This window comes from Gallinula chloropus, assembly GCF_964237585.1.
Source record: "Gallinula chloropus genome assembly, chromosome: 17".
Classification (NCBI taxonomy): Eukaryota; Metazoa; Chordata; class Aves; order Gruiformes; family Rallidae; genus Gallinula; species Gallinula chloropus.
In genome coordinates this window covers 6,857,788-6,877,893 of record NC_140102.1, presented here as the reverse complement: position 1 = coordinate 6,877,893, position 20,106 = coordinate 6,857,788, and the positions used below count along the sequence as shown (strand labels likewise).

The following is a 20,106-nucleotide window of genomic DNA, read 5'->3' as shown; positions in this document are numbered from 1 at the left end:
CCCCTCGCTTCCTCGGGAGCCCCTTCCTCGCCCTGCCCCTCGCCGAGAGCGGGGGGGGTTGGCGGGGGAAGAGCACGGCGGCGGGCGGTGATGGCGAGCTAGATCGGGGGGCGATGGGCGGGAGGAAGCGCCGCGGGGAGGGACTATTTGAGGAGACCCTGGCAGCCTGGCGAGGTGCGGAGTGATCCCGCCGTCCGAGTGAGCGGCCCCGAGCTGAGGCAGAAAAGGGAGGCGAGCCCGCCGGGGCGCCATCCCAGCGAGGGCACTGCGCTTGCGCCGCCTCCCCCTCCCCTCCTACCCGCCGCCGTGTGGGGTGCAGCGGTGCCTGCCCTGCTGCCACCGCCGGCCCCTGCCCCGCGCCCCTGCCTCAGGGAGCTCGCCCCCAGCCATGGCCCAGATACTGCCCATTCGCTTCCAGGAGCATTTTCAGGTGAGCGGAGGGGGGGCGGTGGAAGCGCAGGGACGGGGCTCCCCCTCCTCTGCCTCACCCTGTCCTTCGGGGGGGCCGCGGCCTAGCGGGGCTGGGGGCGCGCTGAGGGGGGGGGGGGGGGGACAGGCCGCGGCGGCGCCTCCAGCGGCCGCTGTGTCTGGGGGATCCCCCTCTGCTTTCTTCCCCTCCGATGCGGGGCCGTCGTCCCTCTGGGCACCGTGGGAAGGAGTGCGGGGCCGAGCCCGGCTCCTGGGCTGCCGCCTCCATCCATCCGTCCCCCGGGCTGCCTCTCCGCGGCGTGCAGATTTGTGCAGAGTCACTTGCCGCCTGAGGGACCTCCCGCTCCGGGGAGGGGGAGGCGCCGGGGCCGGGCTACTCGCCCCGGGGACCGCGGAGGCTTCCCCGACTCGGCTTAGGTGGGCGCCTTAATCTTGCAGAGGGATCGGGGCTTGTTCTCTTTACCTAAGCGGCTTCAGCCTCTGGATGGCGGAGGTTCCTGGGAGCCTCCTGTGCAGCTGCGGACTGGAAGGAAATCGGTGAGATGAGGTGCAAGAAGCCATTTGGACTTGGACGCTACACAGCCTGTCTCCCTTCCTCCAAACATGACGATATTAAAAACACCCACCCGAGCAACTTCCTAAAAATGACACGGTTCAATCCTTAATAGCCTGTGAAAACTGTAATGCCAGCGTTGGGAAAGGTCCATGACTAATGGATGCAGCGCAGACCAAACCGGTTTATCTGTAGCCTTGTGAAGTGGTGGGGAGGGAGGGTTGTAAATGGAGTGAGAGAACAGCGGTCTTGGAACATGCAGTTTAAGGCAGGAATTAAAGGAATTTGCTAAATGAATGAGAGAACAGGAAGTGGACTTGGCAAATCATCCTTCTGTCTCTGTACCGCCCCTTTCTGTCAAATCAGGCATCCATTTCAAAATATGAACTTGGTATCATCCATCAGTGTGGATGGACTGTGTACCACTTAACCATTTCCCAAGTTGAAATGTTTCACTGCCACTTCCAGCTCCTTCTGGAAAATGTTTTCTGTTTGATTGGAAGGGCTGTCTTTGTTATTCTGACAAGAGTCCCAGCCTGAAAAGCACTAATAGGTCTAGCAAACTCCAGGAACATCTCTGTGCCCAAGGCAGCAGACACACCTGTCTCCTCAGAGTTGTCATGGGTTAAGAGTTTAACATAATGAAGAATTAGACTGTCACTTATCTCCCTGCCTGCCCCCCCTCCCCCCCCCCACCATGTCCACAATGGCAGTGATTGTAGTAACCACAAATGAATTCCTGAGAACTGCAGTACTGCTGCCTGAGAAACCTGGGATCAGAGCATGTTTGGTGCCAGACTGTCCTTAGAAAGAAGCATATAGTTCTTATGATTTAACACTAGCAGGCAATCCTGCTGATTTTATTTGGTCTGTACAGTAATGAGGAGAGAACATCAGACTTCCTATGTCATAGGTGTAATGTGCTGTTTTGCATATTAAATGATTGCTTCTGTAATGGCTAATGTGTGCCTTGTAACTGTCAATATTAATGTCATAGTAATTCTGTTTTGGGTGGGGGGGCTAGCAGCTTCTCAGGGGATTTGTGCTGAAATCATACTCTATTTTTTGCTGCCACCTGCTTTTGCTCTTAAATAACTTGATCTTGTTTAAAGGACTAAAGTCATGCTTGAGGGACTCTTTCCCCAGCCCGGAGACTGTACAAAGGAGCAGAGGAAACCATGGCACCCCTGTTTCTAGCATGTAGGGCTAAACTCTTATTTAGGATTTGTTCTTTCTTGCTTCTTCACCCCCTGCCTCAGTTTGGGTGCAGTGGCTCAAAGCTGTGCTCTGCTAAAGAGAAGTTGAGATGAGTAGTAGCTGGGAATAGGAATGCAGTCAGCCTCCTCAGTGCTGCATCTGCAGTTGTCTCTACAGGGTGGGATAAATGAGGAGGGAAATCAGAAGGAATGTAGGAGCTGGTAGGGTTTGCTCTGACTGGATATCTGCAGCACAGTTTTAACAGCTCTAACTTCATGTGTCTTGTAAACATCTAGAATCATGAATAAATGATACGTGCTGCTTATTGTTGACTGGTAGGGAATTAGTGAAAAAATCAGGTATTCACTCTTCATAGTGCTTCACTAGCACCCACCCCCCACACACACACCCATTAACTGTAGCCAAGCCAATCTCTTGGAAATAAATTGTCATGTTAAATTAGTGTCACAGATATGATATGCTGCTTTATGATGCTAAACCAAAAAAAGTTACAGATACTGATTGTGCTGTGTTTCAGTGATCCTACATTAAATCTTTCTGTGCCTTAAGTCAGTCTCTACTGTTCATACCTCATGGCTAAATAGTAGTTAGAATAGCTGTTAGTCCTATAATTAGTCAATTCTGAATTCAACCTGTTGCTGATGAAGCATTATTTCACTTAAGTTCAGAGTCTTCCCAAGATAGTTGTATGTATTTTACTAAAAGAACTGAAGCATGCAGAGAGTGCTCTCCAGAGAGACTAAACATAGGTTGCAGTGTTAAATTCTGAACTCTTCTCTCCCACACTTTCTAGCTGGAAGTGGATAAATGATAGTGTGAAGTGAAAAAGTAATCTTGGTCCATGTGAAATTGGAGCAGTAGCAGAGATCAGCAGACTGTTTACATTCACTGTGAAGATTGTTTTGCTGTATGTTGATCATTCTTCAGACTGAACTGTAGCTCCAAGCCTCTGCAGGAGTGACTGCCAGTCACAGTGTGTGTTGAATTGGAAGTTGTTATAGCTTGTACATTCAAGTGCTGTGGGAGCTGAATGATGGAGAATAGTAGTGGGGAGAAAAAGATATTCCTGTCTTGATGGAGTCATCAAGCTGAGAATTCTCAAGTCCTGCAGTTTGGTTAGCTCTGTTTAATGCAATTGGCAGTTGGAGAGCAGCTGTTTACATCTAAACCCATCTTGCCAGTAGCCTCTTATAGGTAATGGCAGGTTGCTGTAAGGTGTCCCTGGCTGCTTCTCCAGGCTGAACAAGCCCAACTCTCTTAGCCTGTCCTCACAGGAGAGGTGCTCCAGCCCTCTGATAATCTTTGTGGCCTCCTCTGGATTTGCTCAAACAGGTCCATGTCAGTCTTCTGTTGGAAGTCAGAGAGCTGAATGCAGTACTAGCATCTTGCTCATTCTTCCCACAGAGGATACTGTAGTTAAGTGCCATAGCAAGGGAGGGGAATAAGATAAGGACTTGGTTTTTATCTGTCTGATGGCTGACCAGCTGCAGCAGCAGTAAAAACTATGCCACTCTAGCTCTGCTATAGTGAAGTTCTAGCATGTGCTACTTAAGCTACTGTGATTTAATCTGGTTCTTAACCCCACTGCTTCTGTTGGAGCTGCGAATTGCTGTTTACTAGGTTGAATTCTTCTAAGGGGCTAAATATACTGGTACATAGACTAGAAGCACTACTGCTGGAATTTGGTGTACAAAGTGTTCTTGATCTAAAATTAAACTTTTCCTTTACTTAGTCATTGGTTTGCTCTTAAAAGCTTGTCTTTGCCCCCTTTTGAGCTTCTAGTTTTCATTGGCAAAAAAGAAAAATCTCTGCTTGCCTACAGAGAAAGCTGTTGCTTATACAGAGTTTCAGGTTCCAAAGTTGGGGGCTTCATCCCTTAGATGGGTAGACACATGGGTTTGTAGTCAGGGTTCTGCTTTCTGTTGAACAGCTAATACAGGCTCTCGAGCACAGCCAAGTAGTGTGGGGGGAAAAAACCCTGTGGCATGGAATGCTCTTGCTGCACAAGTTTTATGCATCTTGAAGTAGCACTGAGAGGCTAAGTTACTATGATTTACACATGAAGGATATTTTTTTCTGTCATTTTTCTGGACAAAACTACTTTCTATTTGGATAGTTTGAGATGTCTTGAGAATTACTATGTTGTGCAACAGGCATGGCTGAGCTTAAGTGTAATGGCTTTCATGAGTTTGTTTTGGCCAGACATGGACTTAAAAGCAGTCAGGATGTTTGCAAGCTGTAAATGACTTTTTTGGACTTGTGTTCAAAAGGTAGGGCTAAATATCATGTCTTGATTCAGCTATTTAGTGTTAGAGACTGTATTTGCTCACTGGAACGAGAACTGCCCTGCATGTGGTAGGGAGGCTCATTCAATAGATGTTCTAATTCTCATAGATATAGAGAACAGAATTTTGTGTAGGGAGTAACTGTCATTTAGGATGGAAGACTAATTGCAACTACAACTAAAACCTCTGAGCTGGTGGTTTTCAGCTCTGGTATAATTTCTTGATGCCCCTTGTCAAGATGGAGCTGTAGCAGATGAGGTGAGGGTGGGCAATTCAGAGGGGCATGTCCAACAACTATATGCAGATCATTATTGAGCATGATTATAGCTTTATATAGTCACATGAGTAAGAGTTCTGAGAAACTGCATTACTGCATTCTTTGTATTATGCTTAAAATATGTGCTTACAGAGCTTTTAGCAGGCAGGTTTTAGTATTTGGATACCTTTTGGTCTTCTCTTTTCTAATGGGCTTAAGACTCAAGAGTTGATCACTTCTAAAAAGCATTTCCAATAGAGCTGTGTGCCATAAAACTGCAGTGGCATATTTACTGAACCCTGGAGGGATCTTAAATTTGGAGTAGTTCTGACTCCAGCACCTAACTGGTGGTAAGTCCCAAGTATTGGAGTGTCAGTATTGAACAGAAATTAAGTTAGGCTTCAGTATTTCCTATCAGAAAAATGGACTTTAAAAGACTGGTAGTGTCAGTGACTGGATCACTGGACTCCACAGAAAGGGAAGTGCATTAGCCTAGTATTTAGTTGAACTCTTATGTGAAAGCATCTCAGCTCTATTTGTTAGCAAATGGTACCCTGTCAGTGAAGTAAAACAGGGGAGGACTAGATTTCAGATTTATAGTTGTGTTTGATCCTAAATGTAGGATTTGTGTGTCATTCAGGTTGAGAATCAAGTAACACATCTCAGGTTAATCTTTACAGTGTCAGTAAGTTCTGTATCTATAAGATGCTTAAAAGTAAGTGTTATATCTAATCCAGTTGGCAGCAATACTAGCTATCTGTGAAGCAAAAATCTTTATCTGCTTCCTTCAGCTTGATGGTGAAGATGTTCTACACACACTGTGTAGATAATGGGCATTAGGGTATGAAAGGCTAGGAGGTGCATTAGAACAGAATGCTATCCTTTCCTCTACAGCCAGGCTTATGGTAACCTGCATAGGGGTGCCTGGCAGGGTTTAACCAAATTACCTGAAAGTGAAGTGTGGAGTAAAATCATGGACGGAAACTTATTGCAGTAGTAAATGTCCCTGGAATTACTTCTTTGTAATATTGAATTATTTTCAGAAGGCAACCTCAGTTTGAATACTGCTTGTCTAAGAAACATAGTAAATGAAGGTTTAGTTACAATTGAGCAGCCTGTTGTTTACTGTTCTATGAGAAGAAACTGCAAAATCTTTAATAGATACAGACTTCACTAATGACCTGTAACACTTTCACCTGAGGACTTAAGATACGTAGGGAAACACTTGCCACTTCCTGTAATAGTTTTCTTAATCCGTGGTGCTTTAGAACAATGTTGGCCAGATGGTCTTGTCAGGTTTATCCCATCCAGGATAGAAGTGATGCTACTTGATGTCACTTTATTTGGTGGTAAAGGGACTCTGCTCACATTCTTATGTACAGTCATAAGGAATATGCTTTTTGCACTGCTTCTGTGTTACAGGAGCACATATGATCTGATGAGGATACTTACCACTCTTCTGATGGCAGGAACAGTTTTTTGACTGTGAAGCATTGTCATCATCCACTGTGGCTTTCAGTATTCACATGAGCATCCTTGAGGAAGTACTGACATTTTGCCTTTAAAAGATGTGGCTGACTTCCCTAATAATGACACAGTGATGCTCATACATAATTTAGCATTACATTTTCTGAAAGCTTTGCTAGATTTTTACAACAGTTAAAATGGAAAATGTTAATGCCAGAACTTGATGGGAAAATCTTACTGATCTTAGTGAAGATACCCAAAGTGTTATTCTTCAACATGGACCAGATTTTGGAACAAATAACCTTGGGCTTAAAGCTGATCTTCAAGTAGGTTAATGCCTCAGGACTCAATGTAGAATGAGTGGCCAGGGCTGTCTCTTGAAGAGTAGGTCAAGCTAAAGCACAGTAATTGAGAAGAGACCTTGAAGGGGCTGTGTTTCTACTTCAGTACTCTGGAAATAGATCTCAGTCTGGATTAATTAAATCAAGTTAGGAACTTGGGTATACTGTAGTTAATTCTCTCTCTGACCATTCTTGTGGCACTTAATCAGTCTTTTACAATGGACTGGACTCATCAGTAGGTGGACTTGGATCATGCTCAGCATTGCAGTGCTCAAGTGTTTCGAATGTGAACACGTAATCTGCCACAATAAGTGGACATTGTTCAGTCTAGAGGATGTGACCAAGGACAGGGGAACTAAGACCATCGCTTATTCCTCTGTTCAAGGTAACTGAAGTTGGTGGAGCTACCACTTGTGTATTTATTGAGTGCTAAAACTTCCTGCATTACGGTACATGACTGTCTTGATATGGAAACCTGGAATACCTACTAAAGTTTACTAGTGTCTATTGAAGTTCTTACCTGTAAAGCATCATGTTTAACTAAAAAGGTCTCCATGTTGCTGACACTTCTGGGAAGGAGTAAATGCCTTTTTACATTTTACTCGTGTTGCATTAATGAAGCTTGAGTAGGTCAAGACTGGCAGTTACTGAGCTGAATAGCTCTTCATTAGTAAGCTTAACAGAAAAACTATTCCTGAGGTGTTCTTGCACAGTCCTGAGACACTACACTTCCAGGTATCTGTTATGAACCAAATTTATGATTTAGTGAGTTGCTTTACAGAAGCTCTAACAAGCCATAATTGGCCAGATCACAACACACTAAAACAGTGTTTGTGATGCTATTGTGGGATTAGTTGCCCAAAGGGTCTAATGTGTTGTAAAAGGTCCTGGGTGGTATATACCAAAATGATCCAATGAGTCTGTGATGCAGGTGATATGCTGTCTTCTTGAGAGTGGTCATTTTTCATCTGCAGTGCACTGAAAAGCAGAAGCAGTATAGGTTAATCCCTTAAGAAGCTTCAGTGAAGCTGATACAGATAGTCTGCTTTAAAAGCGTTGCCCTGGGGCATAAAGCAGGTGCTCAGGCTTGTCACAGTTACTGTTACATGAAGTGCAACTTGTGGACATACCAAGCTGGGGTGTGCTGCATAGGTAAATCTGACCAATTGAATCACTGATACATACCCACTGACTGCCACTTTTTTCTGTCAACCTAAAACTGGAAGTGAATGGAAACAAAGTTAACATAAAAAGATGGAAATGAGAAATGGCCATCTTCTAGAGCAGTCTGTTCAGTGGCACAAAACAACTTGAAGTTGTATTAAGAGTAACTGGTTTGTGCATACTGTCATATGATTGAGTTCAAGGTATGTGCCAACAGTTGGGCATAAGGCTGCAGGGGTCTGCACTGAAATACCTGCTGCTGTAGTTGAGCCAGATGGCTTGATATCCTGAGCAAGGAGAGGTGAAGTGACTGATTATTTTAACACGTCTTTCTTAGCTTTCACTGTTAAGAATTAGATTTTAAGAAGTGAGATGAACAAGTCTATTTGTAAAATATGTAGAGTTCATTCCATAATCTTGCTAGGAGTGGGTTGCATAAGAGTAATTGCTTCTTTCCATAAAACCTACTGATGCTGTATGTTGTAGTTGTGTTGAAGACTTAATGTCAAATTTACCAGCCTTGCTAAATCTGAAATAGTGATCATAGAATCACCTGGGTTGGAAGAAAACCTTAAGATCAAGTCTGACCACAGCCTAACCCTGCCTAGTCCACCTCTAGATCATGTCCTTAAGCACTTCATCTACGTGCCTTTTAAATACTTCCAGGGATGGTGACTCTACCACCTCCCTGGGCAAATGGTGCTACTGACAGTATACAGCCTATGACATTACTGGAACCAGGTTAAGCAATAAATACATTAAAACTCCTTTCACTTTGCTTCAGTAACTCAACTTTGGAATGTCTTTAGGACTTGGATACTGAGAATAGTGTAGTTCTTCAGCTGTGTAAGAGAGAGAATCAGAGGAGAAATTGTAGCTCTGAAATATATACTCTTATCAGAGAAATATGCCAATCTTGCTTTTATTCTGGGGGACACTTTTAGACATAGAGGCTGGAGTTAGACCTTCAGTATGTGAAGGATAACACAGCATTCACTTTGTCTTTCTAGCTCCAAAATCTGGGCATTAACCCAGCAAACATTGGATTCAGTACCCTAACAATGGAATCTGACAAATTCATCTGCATCAGGGAGAAAGTGGGAGAGCAGGCACAAGTAGTCATCATTGATATGAGCGACCCAACAACACCCATCAGACGACCGATTTCTGCCGAAAGTGCCATCATGAATCCGGCCTCTAAAGTAATTGCTCTAAAAGGTGAGTAATGCTTTATTGTTGGAGTATGAAACCTACTGGTTAAGCTCCAGAGCATATGTAAGCAGTAATACAGCTAAGACTTATGTAAACTTTCTAAGAATAATTATGAGGATAGGAGTTCTTGCCTGAACTTGCATGCTGTATTTTGGCAGTGGATTTTTCAGTCATCTCTGGATGCTTTGCCTCCAAGTAGGGGTGAGATGCTTGGGCTTGGCACTGCAGCCTCCTATCCTCACTGAGGACCAGGTCAATATATGGTATTTTCTTCCTTTAAAGTGTGTTATAAATATAATGAACACTTGTAAAGACGAATAGCCATGTAAAGCATTCTTATTCCCTACCCTGTCCTGACCCTTTCTTTTAGTTCTGAAAAGCTTACTAGATACCAACAAAATGTCATAAAGGGTGGCTAGTAACCCTGGAATTCTGAATGTACAAGCATGTGAAGTTTGGTAGTCATGAGACCTTGCAGATAGAAGCCCTCTGCTTACCACTGCCTGTGGGGTTGATACTGCCTTCAAGTAGTACCCAATAATTTTCAATACATACCTGGCTGTCTTCTTAAGTGACCAGTTTCTGGTGTTTAATCTCAATAACTGTTACTGATTCTGTACTTTCCTTCCTGCATCTTATCTAAACAGATGGTGAGTGAATCTTGTCATGGCATTTCATGTTCAGTAGTACAGAATGGTCTAATCTCATAAAAAGAACTGTACTTTAAGGTAGCCATTTGACAGTTCACTTCATAGCCAGATGGGGGGTTTCAATCCTCAGCTGGTATTATAGTGAAAATATTCTCCATTGGCTTGTTATTAGCCATTTGGTGGCTTTGGCTATTGACTGTACCAAATGAAGGAGGGGAGTGTGCTCTTAATGTGTGTGTGTGTATAATGGAAGTACAGTTGATAGACAAAACCAAGTTGTAATATTTTTATGAGAGACCTCTGCTAGCATGTCCTGTGTGCTATTCATTTCTGCCTAAGTGTGTTGTTTTTTGTGAAAAATCATGGTGAAATTACTTAGGGGTCCAAGAAATAACTGTCCTCAGGACGGACACTAAAACTCTAGCTCCTTGGTTTTGATCTCAGGCTTACAATGGTTGTAGGGAAAACTTAATGTGTTAATGTTTTAATTCAGCTGAATCACAGATTCAGCTAAGATGCTTATACATATTGCAAAGGACTGCCTTATCTGGGGTGTGGGTAAAGGTAATAATGAAAAAATAACTTCAGATTTCTTAAGAGCTCACTGTCCTTAATCTTGGACCCCTTTAAACAAACCATATTGGCAAGGAAAGTGCCTTCTGTACACTAGCAGAGCTTCATCAAGCTCTTAAAGGGAAACTATATCGTCTGGCTTTAAAACTAACTTACTAACTAAATGTATTATCAGCTTCAAAGATTATAGTTTTATTCTTGCTTACAAGGAGTATTGTTCTGTCCATGCACAGTGAATAAATTGTCCTCTGAACAGATAAGGTTGAGTGAATGATGGCACATTGACATGCAAAGTTGTGTTGTCAAGTATGGCAAACTTAATTATCTCATCTATCAATAATCTAATCACCAAAGGATTGGGTGGAAAAGAGGATGAGTAGAACTACCTAACCAGTGTTACCCACAACCAGTAGAACTATAGTAAACTGCACTGAAGCTGTGGTTTAAGTCAGTCTGTCACTCAAAACTTTCCCTGCTGATTGACTGAGGCTTCAGTAGTCAGAACTGTTTGCATATTGTGACTGTGTGCCATGATTGGGAGTTGCTCATAATCTGAGAATTATTGAGCAATAAACATACAAACCCACTCTCAGAAAAAGAAATGAAATGGTACTTGATTTTAAACTGAAATACAGTATGCACAATTTCATTTCTGGATTGCATGTGGCATTCTCCTGGTGTACTGAGATTTAAGTCTTGTCCTTGTGTTCATGATTCTCTTGCTTTGCTCTGTACTGAGTACTCCCCAGTCGGTGTAAGTGGAGAATGCAGCACTCGGGGGTGTTTCCATTCTTTGTGGAATGGAGAAACTTCATCTTCCAGTGAACTGAAATGTAAATTCTCATGTTGGTGTTCAAAAAACCAAATCTGCTTACTCAACTGAACCTGTAGAGAATAGTCTGACTGATCAGTCTGGTAGTTTGTTCAGAAAAACTTGTGTAAGAGTCTGGCTGTCTCAGATCTTGGCCTAAGAAAGCACTGAAGTAGGCCTAAGACTCAAACTCTCACTTGCCCTTACTATGACTTTATAGCAGGTTCTGCTCTCCCTTAAACTCAGTAAGGTTTTTCTGTAGTTTAATTACAGTTTAGGGTTCAAAGTCTGAATTTATGTTGCCACTCAAACTGTATTGCTGTGGCTTCTGTGGCCCCCAACACTGCCTGGTGAAGCTTCTAAAGCCACCTGTAACACAGCAGTCAAATTCTGTCTAGAAAGGAGATGAGCACGAGCTTTTAGCTTGTTTTAGGACCTTATTGGTTTCTTATTAACCAAGGAGGACATCCTACTTCCTCTTCAGAAAGATTGAGAGCAGTTTCTGTATGCACATACAAGTATTCCTGATTAGCTGGTGACTAGAACACTTCTAGAATAATTTGTCTGCCTTCTGTGTGCGAGGCTGCATGCTGTGGAAGTTCCAAAATCAATCCCTTGATAGCACAAGTCTAGTGCTGGACAAACTGTTGTCCAATACAGTAAATCTGCTGGTTTTCAGCTATCAGTTTACAGCTGCTCTTAAATGTGGACTTAGTGTATTTGTACAATATAGTGAACTGTGTGTGCAGAGCAAGGTGGTCAGAAACAGGCTTCTTTTAGTCCCAGGAAAGCTAGCAAGCTGTCCTAGGAGGTAGTTGATCAGGCTAACAGTTCATTATGCAGTTAATCCAGAGAGCATAAATGCTGCATGTGGTGGTTCTGAAGTCTTGTGTTGTCTCTTGGCACTGCATTAAACTAATATGATCAATTTACTGTATAAATTATGCCAAAAGATTACAGAGCAGTCCAAGATGTATATTAATGTAGGGTTACAATCCCTTGAAAATGATTCCTCAGTGGCCAGCAGCCGCCTTCTATCACAACTTCCCAGTAGAAGGAACATCTACTAGTTTGTCAGTCTGAAGTGTTACTAGCAGGGAAAACACTTCTGAAACGTGGATAGAAATAACAGCATTACAAGCCAATACTCTAGCAGTCTGAGTGGGTGTCTTGTGAACAGAAAACAATATTCCCAGAGCTGAGTTCTCATAGTAAAGTAAAACATCACTGACTTTCTGAAAGGAACAGAGTTCCTTTTTCTTTATACGTTCATTGCATTAGTTTCTAGTCTGCCCTTACTGGCTGCTTTTGGGAGTTAGGAGTGCTGAAGTCAAGCTTTAATCTGCAATATCATTACTTAAGTCATGAAGCAGTAACCTTAGCTGGAACTAAAGCCCCAAACCAATCTATAATCTCTCCAAACCTTTGACTGGCCTTTTCAATAGAGGCTTGTTAGGGTCTGTACAACAGGACAGAAAAATAGAATGGGAGCTATGGTCTTTGGCTGTCTTGGTGGTGAACTCAGTCCAGGTCATCTACAACAGCTAAATTGACACAAACTGGAGCCAGTCTTTCTGTTTATTATATGGAATGATAATTTACTAGACATCTATAACTTGGTATACCAGTGCTGTTACCTAAACTGGAGTTTACACACATCTCTATACCTTAGACTGTCTTTTAACTGCATTAATTGAAATATCTATGCTTGTCAGATGTTGTAATGTCTGTGTAAGTGTCTGTAAGAAGTAGACCTTTTTGATTCAGGGATGAGGTGTTGGAGTTGGTGGAGTTTCTGTTTTCTGTTTGATATAAGTTGAGTATTAAAGGAGACTCAGATAGAACAGGACACTAATCCTATCTGTAACATCCCTGGAGTAGTGGGTTGAACAGGGTACTTGTAAACAGGCATACCACAGGATGGCCATTGTGGTAATCTATGATGTTTCTTGGATTTTGTCATACTAGCTGGGAAAACACTTCAGATTTTTAACATTGAGATGAAAAGTAAAATGAAAGCCCACACGATGGCAGAGGAGGTGATCTTCTGGAAATGGATATCTGTGAATACAGTTGCCTTGGTGACAGAGACAGCAGTCTACCACTGGAGCATGGAGGGAGAATCGCAACCCCAAAAGATGTTTGACAGACATGCTAGTCTTGCAGGCTGCCAAATCATCAATTACAGAACAGATGAACACCAGAAATGGCTGCTACTGATAGGAATTTCAGCACAGGTAAGTTACCTGGAAATAGCATGCTGTGAAAACAATTGGGACAGACATCCCACTTAATACCTTCTAGCTTCTTAACTTTAGTTTCTGTAGAACAAAAAAAATCTCTTGTGTAAGAACAACCTGACCTTTCATGTGATTAAAGCATTGGAGGAGGGGGATAAGAGGCATTTGCTGCTTTTTAGTTTACTGTCACAAAGGTCTTACTATAAACATTTGAAATCTTATCTCTGACCTTTCTTCTATTTTTTTTTTCTTCTAGCAAAATCGTGTGGTTGGTGCAATGCAGCTGTACTCTGTTGACAGAAAAGTCTCCCAACCTATAGAGGGCCATGCAGCAGCTTTTGCAGAATTCAAAATAGAGGGAAATGCCAAACCTTCCACCCTCTTCTGTTTTGCAGTGAGAAGTCCTGCAGGGGGCAAGGTAAAGTCTGCAGCTGCTTTCCTGGTCTACTGTGGCAGAACCCTATAGTAACAGAAGTTCAGTGATCACACAGTTTAGAGTACAGTCTCTGAAGAACAGCTTGGGAACCACGTGTGCAGCATATCTGGTCAGCATCACAATGCTTGCTTTCAATAGGACAGAAACTGAAGTCTGAGTTGCCTGAAACTTAGATGTAAGAACAAATGTAGATACAATAAGAACTGAACTCAGGGTGTTAAAGCATTCACTTTATGTGCCTGTGTGGTCGTTTGTGCATATGAAGCTGTCACAAAGCAGCCCCTTAGGTCTTTCTTCTAGCCTATTTCTATACTGGATTAACCTTAGTGCTGTAGGTACATTTGCATCAAGTGGATAGTGGAATTCAGTAACAGTTGAATATGCCACAACTACTGAGCAATCTGTAAAGAACTAAGGTAACACTAAAATATCTTGAGCTTTCTAGTCTTACCCTACATAGATTGTTGACAAACTGACAAGTCTGACTCAGAACATTGAACAAGTTTTTTCAGATAGAAATATAGTCTGCTTTCATAGAAAGCATGGGGGTTTTGGCTCTTGGCTTTGTGTGGTGTCCTGGGTTTTTTGGTGTTACTGTTTTGTGGTTTTTTAGCTTTTCCTGGTTTTTACTTTATCAAGTTTTGGAAAACTTGTCCCTCTGATAAGTATCTGGAGCACAGCTCTGCAGACTGTTGGTTCAGGATTGGGCATATATCAGTTAAGTATGGCAGATGACTTCAGTAACGTATCTGGAGAGGAACTTCTTTTATGTGGCTATGCTTGCAGGCATTCTTGTGACATGTACTCTTTCCTTTCTAGCTGCACATAATTGAAGTAGGTCAGCCAGCTACAGGAAATCAGCCGTTTGTGAAGAAAGCTGTTGATGTGTTTTTCCCACCTGAGGCACAGACTGACTTTCCTGTGGCAATGCAGGTAAATGTTTGACCCCCACCCCTCCAAAAAACTTTACAGCCTGGCAAGTAGCTACCATCTGTCATAAAGAAGGTTTTCTACTAGTGCTTTGCTCTCATTCCTCCTAGTTCTGGGAGGGGTGTTAATAGATTTGTGGGAGATAACCTGGACATTAAAACAGTAGCTCAAATGTGTGTGTGTGTGTGTGTGTGTGTATATATATATAGGGTGCTCTACTATGTGTCCAGATACATCAAATTAAGGTTGTAGTTTTAAAAGGAAAACAACAAGCTTCAAAAAACCTCTCAATAGCAACAAACAGACCTCCAGAAAGACACAACAGAGTCTTTTTGGTAGAATGTCTCTAACATTGCTTTGATTGTGGACCTTCCTACTAATGTTCAGAGTTCTAGATAAGGATGTAAGGGTGCTTAACGTAACTTCACATGAAAGTGGTGTTTCATCTACAGCAGACAGTACAGTACAAGAGACAAATGGAGTAGGGAGTCCTGTATCAGCATACCTCTTGTAGTAGTAACAGAAGAGGCAATTTGGGATACTAATGGGAGGTTCTTTAGAAAAGAACATAGCTGGTTGCCTTGACAGACCAAACTTTACTTAGTGTGTCTGCAGGAAGACAAACTGTATAGTAAAAGTAAACTATATCAGAGCATGCAATTCTGACTAGTCTAATAGACCAGCTTTGCACATGAACCAAAAGATGCCTTCAACTAATGTGAACAAAACAAGCTGTCCACATGGCAAGGTCCATGTGGTTCCACTTCAGCTTGAGGCTGTAAATACTACTGGAGCAGAAGTACTACTTTGAAGACCATTTTGGCTTGAAAGCCTCCCCACTTTAAGTGACTGGAGTACTCAGATGCTGAGCCTGGTTTAGGTTCTGCTGGTGCTTTGGATTGGAAGAGTGGGTTTATCTCAATACTTCTAAACAGTAGCTTGTACTGACATATCTAGACTAGAATACTAAATATGCCCAAACTTTCTCCCTCATCTGGCTCATTGGGATGAGGACTATATCCTTTGCTACAGATGAATTTTATTTTCCCTTCAACCTCTCTGTTCAGGGGAGCTGTGGCTCCAAATGGCCAACAAAGCTGTTCGCTGCTTTGAGTCTGTGAGGAAACAGCCTGAAGCTATATTTGTTCTTAGTGTTGGTGCAAAGGCATGTCATTGCAGTGCTGTCTCATGACTAAGCTAAAGGCAGCTGTCTGAACTGTTACATTAGTCTTGACTAATAAAAACTCATCTTTTGGCAGATTGGAGTTAAGCATGGTGTTATCTACCTGATCACAAAATATGGATATATTCACATGTATGACTTGGAGTCTGGAGTGTGCATCTACATGAACCGTATTAGTGCTGACACTATCTTTGTTACAGCTCCTCATGAACCTACCTCAGGCATTATTGGCGTGAACAAAAAAGGACAGGTAATAAATCCAGTGTTTGTTTTTGAGCTTTCTAAATCTCAGATGGAATGTAACAAACCTAATGAGTGATTTGATGCAAGAAACATACTGGAAGGAAGCAAGGCAACTATTTGTTCAGTCGGTTTTTAACCCCTCCTAGAATTGCTTGGGAAGAAACATGTTTCTTTTAATAATCTACTACTTCACTGATGTGCTGAATAGCCATTTGGTTGCTGTATTTCCTAGCAGTTGTAGAATGTGTGTTCCACACATACCTTTTGTCCTTTCCAGGTGCTTTCTGTATGTGTTGAGGAAGACAACATAGTGAACTATGCTACAAATGTTCTCCAGAATCCTGACTTGGGGCTGCGTATGGCTATACGTAGTAACCTGGCTGGGGCAGAGGAATTGTTTGCCAGAAAGTTCAACACCTTGTTTGCTCAAGGAAGCTATGCAGATGCTGCAAAGGTAGCTGCATCTGCACCAAAGGTAAATAACTCCAAAGGTAAAGTCAAGGAGATTTGTCTTAGTTTATTATACTTGAGTAGTTCACTTGTATTTCAGTACTTGACATTCAGAAGCTGAAGTTCTGTAATACTAGCCTTAGTTCTCTGCAGTTGAGCTCCTCTGTGTGCTGTATCCTTCTGTACTCCATAATGGAGCACCTGTTATCCTTTTCCAACCAGTCTGGTCCAACTGGACTTCCTGTGGCCGCTGACATTCTTGCTCGAATGTCATTGGTTTGAAGGTCTCCACCCTGAAGGCTCAGATGCTTCAGTGTGTAGCTTAACACAGTTTTTGACTATTCTGTTTTTACTCAGCCTTCACTAATTCAATATTGCTTCTTTCCATCTCATGCCTCTTAGGGAATTCTACGTACCAGTGATACAATCAGGAAGTTCCAGAGTGTACCAGCTCAGCCTGGGCAGGCCTCTCCCCTGCTCCAGTACTTTGGAATATTGCTTGACCAGGGGCAGCTGAACAAGTTTGAGTCTCTGGAGCTCTGTCGCCCTGTCCTACAGCAGGGCCGCAAGCAGCTTCTGGAGAAGTGGCTGAAGGAAGACAAGGTAGGCTTGATCATAACACTAGCTTAATTCTGTTGCCTTGTAACGATTGAGTGTAAGCAATACTTTTGTTGATACTATGCCTCTAAATCCTTGACAAAATACTACTTCTGACCTCAGCTGGAGTGCTCAGAGGAGCTTGGAGACTTGGTGAAGACAGCTGACCCAACCCTTGCACTCAGTGTTTATCTTCGTGCCAATGTGCCAAACAAAGTGATTCAGTGCTTTGCTGAAACTGGTCAGTTCCAGAAGATAGTGCTGTATGCAAAAAAGGTAAAGTTGTTTATCACAAACTGCTGGACTCTATCATGTGTTTGTGTGCATTCTCAAGCTATCTTCTGAGATAAGTTTCATTCCTGTCACTTAGAACTGATAAGTGAGGTTGAGAAACAGTGTTTTCTTCACTGTTCTAGTGCAAATTATAATGTATGACTAAGGGCTGAGCAGTCTGCAAAAATAAAGTTGGAACAGCCAGAATTTCATGAACTATGAAATTTAACAGACTGGCTCAAGCTTATTTTAGAGAATAAAGACAAAATTCTTCCTAAACTCAGAGACTTTTTGAGGGGACTGATTACAGAACAATTTGCTTGGTGTCCACTTGTAAGTTTAGGACCTTACTGGGTAGATAACGCCTTAAGACTGCTGAAAGACTTGTTCCCAGTAGTTTTCCTTAACAAGATAAATGCCCTGGCACAAGTTCAGTTACGAAGCAGGTGATTGTGACTTTGTCTCAACCAACAAGCAGTGCTTTTGTCTGAGAATTGCTGAAAGATGGGGGATGGGCATGGCAACCTCACAGAAGTTCATAGTGCCTGTGCTAAAGAATGTGAAGGCTGGAGATCTGTAAAACTTTACAGATATGCATAACTGTTTCTGAAATCTCTAGGTTGGCTATACCCCAGACTGGATCTTCTTACTGAGAAGTGTGATGAGAGTCAGTCCAGACCAAGGCTTGCAGTTCTCTCAGATGCTGGTACAGGATGAGGAGCCGCTGGCTAACATTAACCAGGTGATGCCTACAAGAGTACTGGTCTCTTTCTAGACAGAGGCAATAGCATGGTACCATTCTGGGGACTGGTAAGGCCAGTTCAGGTCTCCAGTTGGCTTGGTTAGAAAGGGGACTAAACTTTCTAGTCAAGTTGGGTCACCATTAAATCTTCAGAGGTAAATGTGCTCTCAAGTTCTTGTGGAATCTTTCTGGCTAACACTGTCATATTGATAGTGAGTCTGCCACAATCTTGTTACTGTCCTACTGTTAGGTTTAGTGAAGTACATGTTAACTCTTATGGTACAGCAGATTTATGGGAAGAGCAACAAATAAACAGAAGTTGAGTGCAGGCTGCCAATTGCTACTTCTAGCTAAATGGACATAGAAATAAGACAGAAATTTGTGTTATTAAATAACTTGAGGCTATTTAGAAAAAGTCTTAGGTTTTTTTGTAACAACTATCCCAACAAGAGTGAAGGGATGGGATTTTCCTACTGTTTTAAAACTCAGTGGAGTGGGTGGGAAAATCTGGCATGATAGTTCAAAGTAATGTGCTGTTTACATTCTAGAGAAAAAGAAAAGAGTGTGACCCTTGTCTCTCTTACCATGGTAGTAATCCTATGAAAACAAGGAGAATAGAGTGTGCTAGGTGCTGTGATGAGCAGTCTTTCTGGCCAGGCCATTAGTATGTACAGATAAACATGCATGTGTGTATATAGATGTCCTTCTCTAACTTGACCCATCTCAATAGATTGTAGATGTGTTCATGGAGAACAGCCTTATTCAGCAGTGCACATCTTTTCTGTTGGATGCCCTGAAAAATAACCGCCCTGCAGAAGGCCACCTACAGACACGTCTCCTGGAAATGAATTTGATTCATGCCCCCCAGGTAAGAGCTCCTCTTAACCTAGTTTCTCCAGAAAGTGAAGAACATACAATAGTAGGCTTGCACAAGAACATGATGTCTGATACTGATATTTAAAAAGTTTAGCAGCATCAGAGACTACTAATGAGTCACTGCTGTGACTTTTAAATATCTTTTAGCGTGAGTTGCTGTGATTCTCTAACAGTCTGAGTACGAACTGTCACCCCCTAGGTTGCAGATGCCATTCTTGGAAACCAAATGTTTACACATTATGATCGTGCTCACATTGCCCAGCTGTGTGAGAAGGCAGGCTTGCTGCAGCGCGCTCTGGAACACTACACCGATCTCTATGATATTAAACGTGCAGTCGTTCATACTCACCTCTTGAATCCTGAGGTAAGTCTGTGCAGGGTAAGAAAGTGAGAGCTTTAGCACTTCTGTAGCTGCTAAAATTCCTGCAGCTGTTCCAAGATGTTTTGTAACCACATGTAGCTGTAATTCAAGTACTCTTGTCTGGCTGAGGACAGTACAGTAATCTGTACTTTCAGTGACTTAAATCTGACCTCAGTTTCCCAGGTGGGCATTTCAAATCTTACTGCCAAACTGTGGTTTTGTAGTGGTAAAGACAAGTGTGCTTCTTAAAGTCTTTGCTCTTAGCTTATATAATCCTTCACTCGAGCTGGGGTAGACATTCTGGCTAGTGGTCACTCAAGAAGTCAAATCCTGTTGAAGTTACTGAGTAAAATTTCTTTTTCTCTGCAGTGGCTTGTGAACTTCTTTGGCTCTCTCTCAGTTGAAGACTCTGTGGAGTGTTTGCGTGCCATGCTCTCAGCCAACATCAGGCAAAACCTACAGCTCTGTGTGCAAGTTGCTTCAAAATACCATGAGCAGCTTGGTACCCAGTCTCTTGTGGAACTTTTTGAATCTTTCAAAAGCTATGAAGGTACAGTATTGGCAGGGAGCAAATCACTTGGAATCACTAGTTGATTAAAGCTAATAGTAAGGATTGGAGGAGGTGGAAGAGGTCCTTGTCACATGGCTGGACCGTATGATGCATTTATTAAAGTGAGCTCCAGGGGTGTCTTTGCTCAAGAGATTTAAACCAAGGTGAAACCTCAGAGGAGGGGAAAAATCCTTCTGAAATTTCCTGCAGGTGAATGAAAGTTGCTTGCTCAGCAGAGTTTAACTGAGTCACAAGCTGAAGCCTGT

The 20,106-nt window shown here is 42.5% G+C and overlaps 1 protein-coding gene across 1 annotated transcript in view; it reads left to right on the top strand.

Moving 5' to 3' along the window:
- The first annotated feature begins 331 nt into the window (after nucleotides 1-331).
- The window catches only part of CLTCL1 (clathrin heavy chain like 1), a 38,257-nt gene continuing 18,482 nt past the window's right edge, over nucleotides 332-20,106 (top strand). Inside the window, exons 1-13 of the mRNA XM_084272085.1 lie at nucleotides 332-430; nucleotides 8,724-8,931; nucleotides 12,928-13,196; nucleotides 13,456-13,617; nucleotides 14,455-14,568; nucleotides 15,825-15,998; nucleotides 16,269-16,466; nucleotides 16,844-17,044; nucleotides 17,162-17,314; nucleotides 17,931-18,053; nucleotides 18,784-18,921; nucleotides 19,129-19,293; nucleotides 19,660-19,840. Coding sequence (XP_084128211.1) covers nucleotides 389-430; nucleotides 8,724-8,931; nucleotides 12,928-13,196; nucleotides 13,456-13,617; nucleotides 14,455-14,568; nucleotides 15,825-15,998; nucleotides 16,269-16,466; nucleotides 16,844-17,044; nucleotides 17,162-17,314; nucleotides 17,931-18,053; nucleotides 18,784-18,921; nucleotides 19,129-19,293; nucleotides 19,660-19,840 — 2,128 coding nt within the window. The 5' untranslated portion in view covers nucleotides 332-388. The remainder of the gene's footprint in view (nucleotides 431-8,723; nucleotides 8,932-12,927; nucleotides 13,197-13,455; nucleotides 13,618-14,454; nucleotides 14,569-15,824; nucleotides 15,999-16,268; nucleotides 16,467-16,843; nucleotides 17,045-17,161; nucleotides 17,315-17,930; nucleotides 18,054-18,783; nucleotides 18,922-19,128; nucleotides 19,294-19,659; nucleotides 19,841-20,106) is intronic.